The 17,607-nt window shown below is 35.1% G+C and overlaps 1 protein-coding gene across 9 annotated transcripts in view; it reads left to right on the top strand.

The window, feature by feature from the left end:
- LOC121367680 (tripartite motif-containing protein 45-like) overlaps nt 1-15,105 on the top strand; it is an 81,200-nt gene extending 66,095 nt beyond the window's left edge. For 7 of the 9 annotated variants that reach the window (XR_005957418.1, XR_005957413.1, XR_005957417.1 and 4 more), the window contains 3 exons: nt 4,681-6,220; nt 12,508-12,619; nt 14,108-15,105. Coding sequence is in view for 1 of the 9 variants with exons in the window: in XM_041491995.1 (XP_041347929.1) it covers nt 4,681-6,220; nt 14,108-14,128 (1,561 nt within the window). In the remaining 8 variants the exon portion in view is untranslated. Of the gene's footprint in view, nt 1-4,680; nt 6,221-12,440; nt 12,620-14,107 lie in introns of all 9 variants that reach the window. The other 2 variants (XR_005957412.1, XM_041491995.1) reach the window with 2 other exon arrangements.
- Nucleotides 15,106-17,607: the final 2,502 nt, after the last annotated feature.

Genomic DNA, 17,607 nt, shown 5'->3' with positions numbered 1-17,607 from the left:
TCAAGCGCTCGGAAGGCTAAAAAAATCATATATATAAACTATTGCTCGACATTTCTGGTTAGTCCCCCAAATGGGGTCATCTCTGTGTTCCTTCAGCTCTATGTTCCCTCGGGGTTAGGGTTAGGGTGGGGGTTAGGGTTCCTCAGCTCTATGTACACTCAGGGTTAGGGTTAGGGTTAGGGTTCCTCAGCTCTATGTACACTCAGGGTTAGGGTTAGGGTTAGGGTTCCTCAGCTCTATGTACACTCAGGGTTAGGGTTAGGGTTCCTCAGCTCTATGTTCCCTCAGGGTTAGGGTTAGGGTTAGGGTTCCTCAGCTCTATGTTCCCTCAGGGTTAGGGTTAGGGTTAGGGTTCCTCAGCTCTATGTTCCCTCAGGGTTAGGGATAGAGTTGGGGTTCCTCAGCTCTATGTTCCCTCAGGGTTAGTGTTAGGGTTAGCTGAGGGAATATAGAGCTGAGGGTTAGGGTTAGGGTTCCTCATCTCTATGTTCCCTTGGGGTTAGGGTTAGCTGAGGAAACACAGAGCTGAGGGAACATAGGCATGATCCCCCCAAATTAAACGTTGAAATTTCACGAAAATGGGAGAAAGGTACAGATGCACAATCCCCTACCCCTCCCCATCTCCGTCTGCTATGTTTATAAATGACTGTTTCGTCCGTCTTGGTTGATATCTAAACTATTTGTACAGAGGAATACGATAAGCTTAATACAGCGTATAAACCGTCATATGTGTTGATATATGCGGCAGGTGGTTATCATATTTTTCTTGGTTTTAACTTCATCATCATCTGTTTCGGAAGTATCCTGATATGGATGAAACAGTCTGGTGTTATCATTAATCAGCTATCAAAACAGTGCGCTACTGTGTACTTTGTTCTTCACATGTGATGGTTATAACCTAATACAGCCGCTTGTTATTAGTCTTTAGCAGTAAAAATATGTTTATTGTTTCTTAAAAAGTTGGACCTTTTGTTTTGGCGACCCCTCTAAATTGCTCAAAATCATCTCTGGCAAAGCAATCAATTCCTTTTATTTTTGGTCTGTAATTTTGCGTCCGGACTTAATTGTGATGTTTTACATATTTCTATTCCACATTCAATCTACCACAAACTCCCCCTCTCCCTCCCACCCCGGATTAACCGGCTGGTGATCTCAGGAGCTGGACCTGTAGTGGTTGTGCCTCAATTGTAACTGGATCCAGTAGTATTCAGAGAATTTTATCTTAGTTACTTAAAAACAAACCAAGTAGTTTTCAAAATACAGTTTTGCAGTAATGTACGAATTGTTAAAATATTTATTTTATTTATATAATAAGAACCATCTTGAATTTCAAATGCGATATTTGTTATTTTTTAAACGACAGACCGAATATTCCTCTCAATCCCGTGTACAAAATAAAAACAAAGAAAAAAGCTCATTCATAAAATAACACGGAAAGATTAACAAAACAGAGTATTAATAATGTTAATTTGGCTTTGAAATGTTAAACACACGTGCATATGAGGCACCTTTCTTACAAGATAGCATAACAATCATATATCACGTCTTCAGGGGGTGGCCTTTCATATGGCGGTTTGGTGGTCATGCATTAAGATTTATTGGCCGTTTCTACAAACAGTATGTTGTTAAGTAGCCAGTCACCGTAGTTAAACCTTTGTAATGATTCTGTCCGTTCTGGGGTAGACAGTAAGGTATGCTGCCATCTGATTGATTTTCTGACCGTACATCGCCATCGTGAAGTACTCTCCTGCACGCCATTCCGTACATTCCACCCCACCTGGATCCAGTGACGTTCGATTTCACTTATTGTTTAGATCATTTGATCTCGACAGGATTGGAATTTCCATGCAGTGAAGGCACCATTGTAGGTTCAGATGTTTTTGTTGGCCATAAGTTGGGTGATTTTTACTTGAGGAGAAACTTCCTGGGTTTCTTTATTGTTCCATTAATCTTTGACGCGGGATGTCTGCCAGAGGCAAGGTTTTTTATCCGAGGTGGCACAATACGTGGCATCAATCCCCGCTCGGTTAAACCACACGGACTTGTAACCATTTATAATTTTTTCAAAAAAACCTTTACGTTTATACAGAAAGTTAGTTAGTCGTCTTTCATGTATATATTGACCGTGGTATGTTCTATCCTATCTGTGGGATTATGCATATAAAAGATCCCTTGCTACTAATGGAAAAATTTAGCTGGTTTTCTCTCTAAGACTATATGTCAAAATTATCAAATGTTTTAAATCCAATAGCCGATGATTAATAAATTAAAGTGCTCTAGTGGTGTTGTTGAACAAAACAAACTTTAATCGGCAATGGGATAACATAATACGGCATTGTCATCAAAATACAGATAAAAAAAGCAAATTAGTAGTACTACACAAGTCTCAAACACGCGTTCACACTTCAAGGCAAGTTACGTTTTTGTTAAAGGCAATTACTGTACATGCAATACATTATCTTTGTTGGATTTAATGTGTATGGTTCATATGAAGATAACTTTTGTTCTAGACCAAGGCAGACATTACGGGATGTGTATTTTGAGTCTTTTGAAAGAAAACCAGTAAATAGGTCGTCCAGATTTAGCACTAACGAAGTGCTGGTGCACCTTGAACTGATATACGAAGGGAGGTTTCTTGTTTGAATTGCTTTCCAATGACTCACTGAGAACGTAAAGGTGCCAACGGGGTTTTTTTCTTATATATTTCAGTAAGCTTTCAATACACTTTTTTGTTCTTTAGTTGTAACTTTTCTTCTCATAAGAATATCGCTTATTCAACGGTATCACACCAAAGGCGAATGTTCTACAATTCCAAGCTGGCGATTATGAGCCGTCCCGCAAATCATCTGTTCGTCTGATTAAATAAACATGGCCGCCATATCTTTGCAATTCGCACGGTCTTGTCAGTCCTCCCGTGCGCCGTCTCTGACGTCAATGCACCAAATATCTTCTGTTGCTAGGGTTACGGATAACATCTTCTGGTATGGGAGTCCATAAATAGTTCAACCATTCACGTGTACCCTCATACTGAAGTTAGTCATTATAGGTGAATAACGAGTAGAGTTTTGATGATATTACATTGAAAATGATAGACACATTTTTACGCAAACACCCCTACCCTCTTCGGCACGATTAACAAATATATATACGAAGAATACAGGATTGATGCATGGCTGGCAGTTATGATATTCAAGTTGGCTAATTATTAATATGTTTGTTTGTGTTTGAATGCTTACGTCAAGACAGTGATGAACTTATGTAATATATTTGATGGATGTAAATGTACACACAAAAACAAAAAGACTACCAAGTTTTCTATAAGTCAAAATATGATGAGTACAAAAAGTGGAGATTTTTCTTGTTAAACAAATATATTCAGCAAGCTGCTTTTGAACAAAACCATTTGTCGATCTTGTCAATAAGCCCTTTGGCTTGTGAAATGAGTTTGGTTATGTTAACGTTTTGGTTATTTAATTTTAGAACAAAAAGTCATTATCGGGATGTACTTTTCACAACACAAGACAAGACACACCGGCATATAAATACAGACTACCAAAATATACTATATGCAGTGAACTATTTTAAAGTTTGTGGAGCTATGTTACATGCTGGGTATTCGTTAACATCAACATGCTTCAGGATCGCATCAAATACTTCTGCTGGGGAAAGAGTATGGAGATATCACCTGGAGATGTGTATGCATGATGCTACACACCTGTGCACATTCTATAGACTCGCTTGCTTTTGCCATTTTCAGACATGATGCGATTCGAACACGTTGATCCATGCAGTATACATACTCGCTGTACATTTTTAAATTCCACTGAGGCTAGGTTATCATCTTAACGTGCATCATGTTGGATCATGCTATTTCCATTATAAATATTCAAGTAGATTTCAATGTCTTTAAGACTCTTTTGCATTTTGTATGTGTTAAGTAATTTCTTTTTTCAGTGATATATTATTATAGTCAATACACATTAAAAAGACAGAGAGAGAATGACTGAGAGGTAGGTGTGTGTGTGTGTGTGTGTGTGTGTGTGTGTGTGTGTGTGTGTGTGTGTGTGTGCACGCGCGTGCGTGCATGCGTGTGTGTGTGTAAAACGTTATTTTGCTGTGGGTAAGAACCTGCTATATTTCATAATTTAATGCAAAAACTGAACAAGCGTTTGGTGTTGTAGCCTTTGCGGTGGAAGTGATTTACGTTTTGATGAATTGAATATTTATATAACCAAGGGTGTTTTCTGTAATCATAATCTATTTTTGAGTAGAGAATTTAAGTTTTATTCAATGTATATCAAAATCAATAATAAGACAAAAACGTTTAGCAGTTTGCTCCTATTGCATTTTGCATGGACCCCACACTACATCCAGTGATGTGACAGTTACACATTTCATTTTGTATTGAAAATAGTTTGTTACTTATCCAGACAAATGATGCATCGGTTAAATCTAATGTCTGATTTCACTTTGATTTTCTTTTAATTAAGCACATTTATCAAACTGCTAAACATTTGTGTCATAGTATACTTAAGGTTTTCTACTATATAACGAAAGTAAGGTGTTTACTAATATTTTACGAAACTAAGGTGTTTACTTATATATTACATAACTAAGGTGTTTACTAATATATTACGAAACTAATGTGTTTTTCACTTTACATTATCCGTCTATTTTTAGGTATCGTCGCCGTTTGGAGCGAGAACGGTATTACACCCAGGGTATCGAACTACCTAGGGAGAAGCTGAGGGAGAGCATGACGACAACGCAGGCTCCCGCCCCTACCACCCAGGGCGGGAAATTGGCCCAAGAGATTCACGACGAGTTCCTGACGTGCAAGATCTGCCTGGAGGGCTTCAAGTCCCCGAAATGCCTCGACTGTCTGCACACGTTCTGCGAGCAGTGCATCGACAACCACGTCATGTCGGAGTGCACCTACAAGAAGTACAGCGACTACCGGGAATTCACCTGCCCACTCTGCCGGAAGCGCACAGCCCTGCCGATAGGCGGCGTTAAGAAACTACCAGACAACTTCCTGGTCTCCAGTCTCGGAGAGCTCGTAGCTCGACAGCGCCCTTCCAAGTTCCCCTTCTGCGATATATGCAAGCTGGTTAACCGAAAACACAGAGAAGCGTCGTCGAAATGTCTCGACTGCAACAAACTGCTGTGCAAGCAGTGTGTCGACATGCACAGGGAAACGAAAGTGACGAAGAATCACAGCCTGTTCGACTGCGAGATCGAGAAGGACATAGAGTGTAAAGAGCACAAGGAAGAAGTCGTCCGGTTCTACTGCGAGCCGTGCGAGTCGTGCATCTGCGTCCTCTGTACCTTCAACGAGCACAAAGATCACGAGATCACCCAGTTCTCGGACGCCGTCGTCAAGTACAAGGAATGCATCCAGACCCTGCTGGACAGCTGCAAGGACAGGATCAACATCTACGACTCGCAGCTCGGGCTGCTGGGAAAATGCGAAGCGACCATCAAAGCCTCGGAGCAGAACATCCGAGACGTCGCTATCCAGTTCATCAGCGAAATACGCAACAGGGAGAAGCAGTTGATAGACAATCTGCACGAGATCTACGGGAAGGAGTTGATGGAGTACGTTTCGAGGAGGTCAGAGATGCAGATTAATCTGGACAGTCTGAAAAGCACGTGCAGCCTCACGGAGCTGGTTCTCAAGGGAAAAGATATCGAACTGCTTCTTCTGAAGAAACAAGTTTCGGAAAAGTTATCGCATCTTTCGGACATTGAAATAACGAATCTGCCGTCTACCGTTAACAAGACAATAACCTTTGCTCCTGGATCTCTCGATCTAGGCTGTCTAGAGGATGCAGATAACATCACGAAAGTGGAAGCAAAGAAGGAACCGGAAATCAAAGTCTGCTCAATGGAAACGCAGACGGATGGTCTTTCCAAGATCAACCGGTCTGTCCAGACGGAACGGAAGCAGACGCCGGAACGGAAGCAGACGCCGGAACGGAAGAAGACGCCGGAACCGGACGCCTCTCAGGTAACTGTGAAGATCGTCAACGACGAGAAGGCCGTTGTGACTGATTCCAACGACACCAGTGATAAGTCCGTGAATATGAGGCCGCGCGGTATGCAGCTGCAGAGTCAGTCGTCCAAGGAGGAGACGCCCGAGACGTCGGTCCCGGAACCCATGTCGTCGCCAGTGCCGCGACGTCATCGACGGCGACGCGAGAGGATAAAGCCCGTTGAGGTATCAGTGCGACCTACTACATACAGTCTTGTCGCCACGGCAACCGCCCCTATTCTAACGTATAGTAGTAGTATCGATGATAGTTTTCCCAAATAAAAATAGAATAAATCTGATTGGCTAGTTTCGTAAAACAGTAAAAACTAGATAAATTAAAAATAGTTAAAATCCTTCTAGAGATAGTATAAAATAATAGAAAATAAGAAAACTAAGTAAATAAACGCAAAATTTAAATGAAGGTTTTTATGGTAGGGTTTGTTATTCTCTTAATTATAATGATAATAATTTTTACCTTAATGATACTAGGATTTTAGAAATTAATACGACACTGGAAAATATCCCTTATCCTAAAATACCACCCGCCTTTTTTAAGTTGCTTATGACTTAACATTAAACTTGTTTCGATAATATGTAAAGAAAAGATTAATAAATTATATCCATAGCCATAGGCGACACAATCGAAAACAAATAGAGGGATGTTGTGGACGGTTCTCTTACATCCAAAGTTACGTATCTTTTAATAGGTTTTGCGCCGTTTTTACATAACAGACTGGAAAATAAATTCCAAACATTATTGTCTAAAATATTTATATTATCTTTCTGAACACAATTGTCTCCTTTTCTTTACTAATATCTCTAGATCCAAACCTATTGTATGTGCTGTTTTTCTTGTGTCGTATTGTATACTTATTATTCTCGTGTAGGCTATCAGTATTGTTATAAACATAAACAAGTATAGTTATAAACATATACGATGTAAGTATGTATATACGTGTAGTCGAATTTGTATATAATATACCTATTAGCACAGCTTATAGCGTTGTTAGGCAAGGTTGGTGATTTATTATTTATATCATATTTATGAAGTTAATTTGATATATATGTATATAGAAAAGCAAATTAAAGTAGCACAGTAAATATATATTAATATGATTATTTGTAGAAGCAATTTATTTAATTTATAATAATTATGCACATGTATATATTACATTTATTTATAAGCTGGTTTAATTTAAAATTTTAATCTAATTCAGATTTAAATGCATAGACAAGTTGGCCAATTTTTAGATCACAAAGCCATAATTTATTCATTCCAACTGAAGGTACACGTTCCGCTATCAAACATTGTTCGGCTTAAAGTATAACGTCCTTTACAGTTTCCAATTGGATTATTAATTTCTTCAGCGTAGACTATAAGAAATTTTGAAAACAGGATCCCAAAACATTATTTTATATCACAAACATAGCACGCGTTATTTTATAATCGTCGGACGTTTTAAATAACATTACGAATAATGTAAATTTTACAGATCTTTGTTCTTAGTATATTACAAAGTGTGTTAGTTATGCTTAGATAAATCCATTCCATGACACCATTGTAATTTATGCACATAGAGGAATGTATTTCGTTTAAATAATTACAGTTTAAAAACGTTTCTGACTACAATTGCGTAACAGTATATATAATCAATGATATAATCAAGTAGGCGTATATATACTCTGGTAATGGTGTATATACACACAGTCTAAATGGTATATGTTCATATTGAACATTTTTGTTATTCTTTGCTCAGAACAGGGATTGTAATTAATGCCTTGAGATATTTGTAAAAGTGTTAAATCTAAAGAAATAACCCGGTTAACTTTATTTTCGTTATTTCGAGTTAAGGTGCCTGAAAGTATCTTAATGAACCTGTTTTTCGAAGGTTTAAAAAACATTGTTTCGAATTTTATAAAAACTTGTACCTTTTCGATTTCTATTCTGCAAAAACAAAGCTGCTGAATTTCAACGTGCTAAAAGAAAGTCTTCTTTGGTTAAAATCAATTACAAATAAACAAAATATCCGTTTAATAATATCAGTATACACATATTTGTTAATTGTGTTTACGTTTATATATTTCTTCTATTCCAAGATGTATTCCTTTTAGTGAAAGCTTCCATACAAAAGAGTAATAAAGTTATTTTACATTTTATTGCGTTAATATGACAGAGTAAAATATAAAAGACTATGGATTTCATTTAGCGATATAGCAGTATTGTTTGATGTTATTATTTTGTTGTTTTATGTTATTAGTACTGTTGAACTATGCACGGATTAGAAGTAATTTGATATCCTATGTCAATGTGTTGGTTTAACCTAGATAGATATTATTTTACGCGGTATAGAATATCCATGAACTTGTGGCGTTATGTTCTTAATACACTATTGTGCGCATGACGGAACTACTTGTTATTGATCATTCTGATTTGCATGTTGATTGTGATCAACATTTTCTAAAAACGTTCATTGTCAATAATAAGACTGGGTTGTTTTTCTTCTTCTGTTTTTTTTTTCTTTTGCTATGAATAATCTGATTTTGCTAAGAATTCATTTTGACAATATAATTGCTTTTTGATATTAACATGGGCTGTTTTATTTAGGTTTTTCTATATCTTTCTACTCATGAAATTATTTGAGAAGAGTTTACTGTAAAGAGACAAAAAGTCAAGTAAAATTACTAGTAGACGATGCAATTCATTGTACAATATTAAAGATTTTGCTGTGTTTTATCGAATTTGTTGTTGTAATATGTACATCAACGGTTAAAGTACCTTTTGCCATAGTCACCTATTTGGATATTTAGCAACAAACGGTGATAGTTTTGACTCGTTTTATTGTCATTCAAATTATTGTACATAAGTTCTTTTATCACAGGATGGATTTTTTTTTTTAAATAAAAGGTTTATCGTTACAAAATGTGCACAAAGACTGAGTATCTTTTTTTGCTTCATTGTCAAGGCGTCTTTTGTCTTCATTGTAAGATTTGTCTACATACAGAAACTGCAAAATATTATTTTTAGAATAAATTACTGGCTGTTAGTATTAGTGCACAAAGATTGTTAAAACTGGAATCTGACGATAAACATGCGATTTTTGTTCCAGGTTGAAGTTCTCACGTGTTACGCCGTTCACGATTAGCGCTTTAATACAAATTTGTCCTTAATTATCCCAATTGCTGGGGTGTCGTTAAACATTCATTCATTCATTATCCCAAAGATGTAGATATATTTCTGTTTTCATACAGAAATTTTGTATCATTGAATGAAGGCTGATAATTTTATTGAAAAAAAGGGGCCAAAGGACAAATTAGTACTGCACTTTCAAGAAGAATAACCAACATTTTGCTTTGCATGGTGTTTGCAAGCTGACGAAAAGCTTTTGTTAAAAGGGTCATTGCTTTTAAATACTTGACCTGTAACATGTTTTATATTTCGAAATACCTTTTATGTTATTTCAAGATTTAATTATATAGTCTGATCCTAATATTGTACACACACTATCGCTGACGTCCAAGCAGTAAGTCTTTTCACATTAATTTATTGTCAAAATTCCTGTTAAACTCTTTCGGGTAGAGAGATACGATTTTCAACACAATATGTATGGCCTACCATTTGGGGACATACATAGCAATGAGGGTGACCTCTGTATATTTATTCCGTTTGGCTCGAACTTTAATATTATAAAGGGTATTTCGAATTGTGTTTCGTTGTTCATCGTTCTTAGCTACTGCTGTTTAGCAGGACGAAGAAGAGGAAGACTAACTTAGATTTAAAGATCAGATACAAGTAGCAGATGTCAGATAAAAGTAGTTGACGTCAGACAAAAAAGTAACAGACGTCAAGCAAAAGTAGCAGACGTCAACCAAAATTAGCAGACGTCAGACAAAATGTTTCAGACGTCACGTAGTCAAACCATATGTGTCCTTGTCCACACTAACAAAAATGAAAAATACACACAACACCAAGCAACTTCCATTTAAGTAACCAAATCGATTAAATCAATACTCGCACAGAATTGTTGTCTTTGGTGGTCACCATTTTCAATCAATGACAAACATTTATTGTATTACAAAGAAATAAACTCAAAAACCTCTATATAACGTACGTAACTGGATAATATCACCTGGGTGAATACGAATAAGCATAATGCGTATGGCCTTATTTTTATAGCGGGAACGTTTAAAATTCTATTTAGTTTGGGTTTGTGGGTTTTTTTGCAAATCATCATTATTAATAGTAATGCCTTCTCAACTTGTAGTGTGTAACTAAGATCATTAGGAATTATCGTGCTACAACTCAATCATAAGAAGTAATTGTATGTTTTGCCATTTAGAAGAGGTAAACAGTTTTTACAAGAAAGAAATATGACACAAACCAATAAGTAAAATATACCCGTGACGTTTGTAACGAGCTATGTAATTGACTAGAAAACAAACACATTGCTCATTTAACACACGATGGATGATAATATGTATAACTGGGGTTGTATAGATTTAGTTTTTAAAACATCAATGGCTGTATCTTGCTTCACGTAACTAGAAGAGTGGCATAAAAAGAACCAGGACACGTTAAGATAGAGTAATCTACAACCAGAAAAAAACTTGTTTATACTAAGCCGTTGGTAACAATGACTGCATACTAATATTCAACGTATTCCACATTTAGCATAATATAACACAACAGTTGCATACGTATTTGTCACTAACAAATAACATCGAGATTGGCTTCAGTTTCATAACATGATGTTAATAGTCATATACTAATACGATAACACAACTTTGCATTAAACTTTAACCAACACGCTCCATTATAGCTTTCTGTCTTTTCCTTACTAACACTATTTAATTTCAGTTCTTGGTGGTGTAACCTCCAACTATTTTTAACACTTAACACTTTCTTTATACATATTTCAGTACTTTAGTAATATTTTTGTTATTGGCATGATTGTCAATTGACCACAGTTTTTCTTTTCTTTTATGCTTTTATTCTTTTGTGTTTTCCTCTTCTTTGTACTTCTTCCTTCCTTTTCGAACTAGAAGCTGCTCTACCCGATCTCGGTATTTCACATAACATTTTACATAGGCCATAACATTATAATTAAATAGATTTAACGTTATATAAAAAAATATACAATGCGAGTTTTCCGCGGAAGATTGCTAAATATTTATTTTTGTTTTAATTCTGAAAGTCTTGAAGAACACGTATGTTTAAGAACAATTAAACTTTGTATAAATATATTGAGAAACAAACCCACATTAAATGTACATGTATATTCAATCATTAATATTAAAATGTTTAAAACCTGTTTCATACATGTGAGAACTACACATGTAAATGTGATCCAATATTTTCCTTTATCAATGATTTTATATATCTGTGTGTAACACATATTCAGTTGTTCACGAATGTTCGAAGTCCTCCAATAGTTATGTTAAGTGTTTAATATACGATATATGTATTGAAAGATTCTACCAAAAAAATGTAAATGTGTAATTTATAATATTTTTAAAAGAACGAAAAGAAAGCTGACATCGTTTCAGATTGATGCTCTTTTATTAACTCTTGTAATATTATATCAAAATACAAAATGTTTGATTAATTAGTGATATCAGATTAAAAGACAAAATCCGTATAGTTCAAGCCAAGTAAAGGAATTTTAAAATACTAGTAACTAATAAGACGGTCACTAGAAGATGTAGTAACAGCATGCTATGATATGGATGAGCATCTCTGAGATTGATCGATGTTGTATTTGTCACAGAAACACCAATACCCGGCAGTATATGCCTGATGAATCCATATATAACAACAGTGCAACACCTATAGTATAACCGCATGATTCATCTTATATCGGCATCTAAACCATTGGACATTTCATTCTTACATATTAGGAGACTAGGTAACGCATTAAGTTTGCCACAACTGTACAATTAAACACATTCTCACAATATTTTCAAATATTGGCATATACATCGTTTAGTTTTAAATGCAGTAAATTTCAATAGCAATTGAATTGCTGGTTACTGCATGTCATTTGTCATTTTTCAATATTTAACTAATATTTTGCAGTGCTTTATTATGTAGTGGTGAACAATAGCCTTTTACAAAAAATGTAAATTTAGACATTAATTATTTTACCCTCTACACTAATTGGACTTTAGGAGTATATAATCATTTATACACAGACACAAACAGCCAGTTTTATATAACGTGTTACCAAAATATGGTGCCATTTCTAAACAAATAATATGATTGACCATAAAGTCATATTTAATTAGCCACATTTCTTTGACATACGTGCGCCTTTTTTAAAGTAATCTTTCGCAAATTTTACATTTTATAGACGATATTTTTGGTCATTTTCGACAGTCAATGAAACGAAATTACTGCGTGTATTTTTAGGGCGGCAAGTGCCCATTATCGTAGGATCTAGTAGAGCAGCTTTTAGCAGTTTCCATGCCATTTCCAGGATAGCGATGAACTTGAAAGTGAGACCCACACTCCCAAATCTGCCTGTTCATAGCCTCGCTGGTGCTCGAGAATCGAGCGAGCGCTCTCGCGGCGCCTTTCCATTTCAGCATGTAAGTAGAACCCTGGCATTTCTCGGCTTACACTTAAACACGCAACACTTCTTTTCATTGTGCGTGTATAATACAAACTACTTTCTTTATCTCAATCGACATTCTTATTATTTCGTTTTCTTTTTCGTTTTTTTTTATATTTCTTTTTATGTAATAACATTATATTCTGTTTCCATTTAAAAACAATATCTCCTATTTTCGTTTTCCCCGTGTTTCATTTTGTTTTAAGTATCTTATTAATATTTTTAAACAGATTACGAGATGTGCATCCTTTCATGTTCTCGTCCCTGAAAATCTTTTAAATTTAATTTAGATTAGTTAAAATTTTATTTAAAAAAAAAAAAGGCTACCCGCTTTTTGTATATTGCTAAAAATACAGTGATTATTGTTTAAGCTACTACTGAAAATTGACTTAATGTGGTTTGAAACGATGTGACTAAATTATTAATAATTAGGTGTTTGGATTGACTTTACTACCAATGATAACATAATGAAATTGACAAAATTACACATTAATATTTTTGGTTTCTTGTTTTAGGTTTATATTTGCAAATTTATATAAACAAAATTTATTAGGTTATTTTCAACTTATTTTTAGTTTGTTTTTGACGGACTAAGTATTCATGGTTAATTTGTCATGTTCGTTTTTCAAATGCCAAAAGGAAAATAATACTAAAACTATAATAATGTGTGCATAATATTAAAAACAAAACTGATTTTATATATATATATAGACCAGATGATTACTAAATGCAAAATGAATATGTCATTAGAAGTGACTTTGATTAAACTAATAACGGCCAATCATCATCTAATCCCAGTTTTACAACGCGTTTTAGTAGGACCAGTTTTGTGAATGGCAGTCCTCATTTGGACTGTCATATCGTTTGGACTCTGCATTGTGCAGAGATACGCGTCTGAATTTGTTATTGGTTTTGTTGGTCAGATTACATTTATTTGTATGAATTCTCACAGAAAGAGTGCAGAAAAGGTAGCCTTTTTGTACAAAACGTGCACTTTTCTGAAACCAAGAATCACAGTCAACTAGTATGCGCTTTATATATTGAAGATGATCTTTTCGTATTATTTATTTGATCGAACGTGTTGTTTTCCATTCGAATGAATTCATTGGAGAGGTTTCTTTTCCGTTGGTTCACTACAATTTTAGTCCATTGCGGCCATGGTCGTTAACGTTGTTTTGTCCCATGCACATATTCGTAGCCTAGTCGAATTTCGTGAATGAGCCCATATACTAAATCATTGTTTCAGGTATTATTGGTGAATTTGGCAACAGAAACAAGGCTGGGTGTCACATTCTTTTATATAGATATTTCGACTTCTAAAACTTCTAAGAGTAGGCAGAACATTTATTTTTAGTCAAATCATGACATATTCTGTGTAATTATTAACATAAACAATATTTAATAACTAATTACTAGCAAAATGAATAATTACTAACTCCATCTGATGGATTTCGTTTTATTTTAGAGTTATGACTGGGTCCGATAACTTTTAAATGGAAAGGGCAGACAACTCGTGCATCAAGACTTTCCTGGAAATTGCTGTCTCTGAATGGAATTTGCTGAACTGCTATCCTGTTTTAACACAAGAACATTTTTCAAGCATTCTTGAACTTTATATATATATGTTAATCAATATCATTTTCGAGAACTCTGTAATCTCACAGACACTTAACGTTTAGAAATGGCTACGCAATGCAAATCGTACTAAAACAATGTTGATTTTACCGGGTTTTTTCTGTTGGGACAGTCTTTCCTTTCGGAGGGAAAACCGTTGTTTGTAAAATATTTTTCTATAGTATTTTGTTCTCTCATAATAATAATAATAATAATAATAATATTACAATATGTATTATTACCTCTCATATTTTATCATGTTTTTGCTTCTTTCACACATGTCGCTCAGTGTACCTACAAATGCAGACTTTTGCTATTTCTTAGAGTGAAATTTCAGATTGCCCGCATTTACAGACTTTGCTCTTTCTTAGAATGAATTCGTAATTTTGGCAGTTTTGCATACTTTTCTTTTTCTTAAAGAATGAAATACCATTTTGACTACAGTTGCAGACTTTTCTATTCAGTAATAGTGAACTGTAAATTTGTCGAGATTAGCAGACTTTGACTTTTCTTAAAAGTCAACGTTCATTTGCCCACATTTTCTGGCATTGTCTATTGTCACTTTGTCCACATTTGCTTTTCTTTTTCTTAAATATAGTTATTATTATCATCATATTTCATAGTGTACAAACCCATTTATCATTTATGTATTTCTTAGAATTTCCTTCTTTATCTTGATTTTTCCTTTTTATTCTCTGCTTGATTATGTTCACACTATTTAGCATGTTTAGTCATCGGCACACAAAGCATTAATGATATATGTATGCAGACATTATTAAATTATCCATGGGCACACGGTGCAATCATGTATTACCGTTAATATCACTGATAAAATAGACTTAATATCTGCGAAAGCTTTTTGTTCTCTGTTTGTTGTTAGACTCATGTAGGTTTCTCACACACTTCAAGGGAACAGTCGGCTATAGGTCATGCTACGTCATGTGGTAAATTTTGTTTTATGTTAATGATACATTAAATAGCATTTGTTGCCAGACACGTCGTTTTCATGACAAAACATATATGATTGTATCACCCGTGGATTAACTGCAGCGGTGACCATCAAAGACAAACAATATGTGGCAAAATAAGTGTATTAAAGTCAAAAGTGGATGCAGGATTGTTCAAAGGAGGAGATGCAATGTCCAAAACGGGAACCTACGATCGTCCAAAATACACAAGCATGCATTATATAGAGAATTTCTGTGGTACAGTGGTTGTAAAGGGGTTGAAAACCTGTCGGGAATTTCCAATGAGCCGAGAATATTGGGGAGTTCAACAGTTTTACACATAAATGAGTTTGTTAACATTAAGTAAAAAATTCTAAATTATTAATTAACTAGCACCAATCTAAAGCCTTTCATTCATAAAGAATATTCATAAAGTTACTAGTAATTGTTTAATTGTATTTGTTTTTAATTAATGGTTAAGCATGGAATTAAACTTCTCACTGGTATATGCTAATATTTTTAACATAATGTTTTGTTTTTTCTTAATTTAAGAATTTCTATAAAAATGCCAAAAATAAGTATACATTACTTAAATGACATTCACCTTTTGCCATCTAAACTTTTAAAATTGCTTTTATTTTCCAACAAAGTGTTAATACTACAATAGTTGGCTGCATAGAAGTCCGTCAGTTTTACCATCTGCTACTATCAATGCCACGTGGACCTGATGTATGAAAACATTCCTTTATTGCGAAAAAGATGGAAAAGAAGAGTACTTGTGGAAACATTATTCACAGCATTACCTAAAACACATGGTTATAGGCAACAGAAACACAACAAAATGTACGAAGTTCCTCAAAAACATGAAAAAGTGCCCAAGTAGGTACCAATGAAATTCTTTATTGTTACACCATTACGTCCGTCCACTGATCTGACCGCTTTACGTGGTCCATCCACATGAGGCTAATTATTAAAATTATTTTATTCGATTAACTGGCATTTAGTTGTTATTTAAATAATTTATCTCTTATTATACTAGTAACATCAAGCTTGAAAACAAGCATTGTATTGTGTATAGCCTACAAGATAAATAGATCAGTGATAAATAATTTCTTAGTTGTTATATTAAATTATTTATGCTTTTCTGTGTTTCTGAATTACTTTAGATATATACAGTACTCTAATTAAAAAAAAATTAAAACAATTTAATAACAACATTTGATTATTTTTGGAAATTTTCCAGACGTCCCGAACGTTCTCGGAGATCTCCATAAATTCTCAAAATTCCCAGAGGAAATTTTTCATTCTGAACATTCCCGGCACTTTTCCAAGTTCTGGGGAGAGTGCGCATCCACTGAATCCACGTCAAGGGAAGGTAGTCCTCCGCTATTAGGTTATTGAATGTGTTGCCAGGGTGAACTATTTTTTTAAACAGATCCTACAGATATTTTGTATTTTTATTTCTACATTACTTTTAAAGTGAGTTTGTTATTGGATGTCAAACATTTGGTAATTATAGCCTTGGAGAGGAAACCCGGTACATTTTTCCATTAGTAGTAAAAGAATGTTTTTATATGCACCATCCCACAGACAGGATAACACATACCTTTAATATACAAGTCGTGGTGCACTGGCTAGAATAAGAAATAGCCTAATGGGTCCACCGACAGGGACCGATTCTAAACTGACGGGGACCGATCTTAAATGGACGGGGACCGATCGTAACTCGACGGGTTTACTACCGGGCAACGCCCCGCCCTAAACCAATGGGTTGCTGGTGTGTATATATAATTGGCTTTTATACCTTCCGATCATAGTCAAATGTTGTATTCATTCCACATGGCATACGTTGTCATCTAATTCAGAACAAAGGTATGGCGCTTAATTAGGAGCGATATAGCTGGTATTAGTTTAGTTTAGTTTATTTAATCTTAATTTATTTTATCATAGCAACGTCTGGGTTGGAACCCCTGAATCACCGCTCAACATAATATAATATTTCCAAACACAGAACATACACGCTGGATTGGCGTCCTCCGACATATACTAGGTATGTATACATATTAAAGGAAATGCCGAGTTGCCCACATAATTAAACTGCTACTCACAATCTATACACATAGTAAAGCAACTGGGGAGAGTCGAACAAGAGGAGGGACAAGTAGGATAAGAAGCGACATTGGGATATAGGGACGTTGCGAAGTGTCGAATAAAAATAAATATATTTGTTTAAATATGAACCTAGCCATGCCCGTCCCCCCCCCCCCCCCCCCCCCGCCAAACCAGTCGAATCTTTTCCCCTCCACCTTATATATTTTGGCCCGTCTTACAATCCTAACATGATTTACTGGAGTGGCGGTTAACTTGTGTGCTCTTCCCATACAATCGGACTTAGAGTCTTAAC

This window comes from Gigantopelta aegis, chromosome 3 (genome assembly GCF_016097555.1).
Source record: "Gigantopelta aegis isolate Gae_Host chromosome 3, Gae_host_genome, whole genome shotgun sequence".
NCBI classification, from domain to species: domain Eukaryota; kingdom Metazoa; phylum Mollusca; class Gastropoda; order Neomphalida; family Peltospiridae; genus Gigantopelta; species Gigantopelta aegis.
The sequence above is the reverse complement of the archived record's forward strand: the minus strand, read 5'-3'. Positions and strand labels throughout refer to the sequence as shown.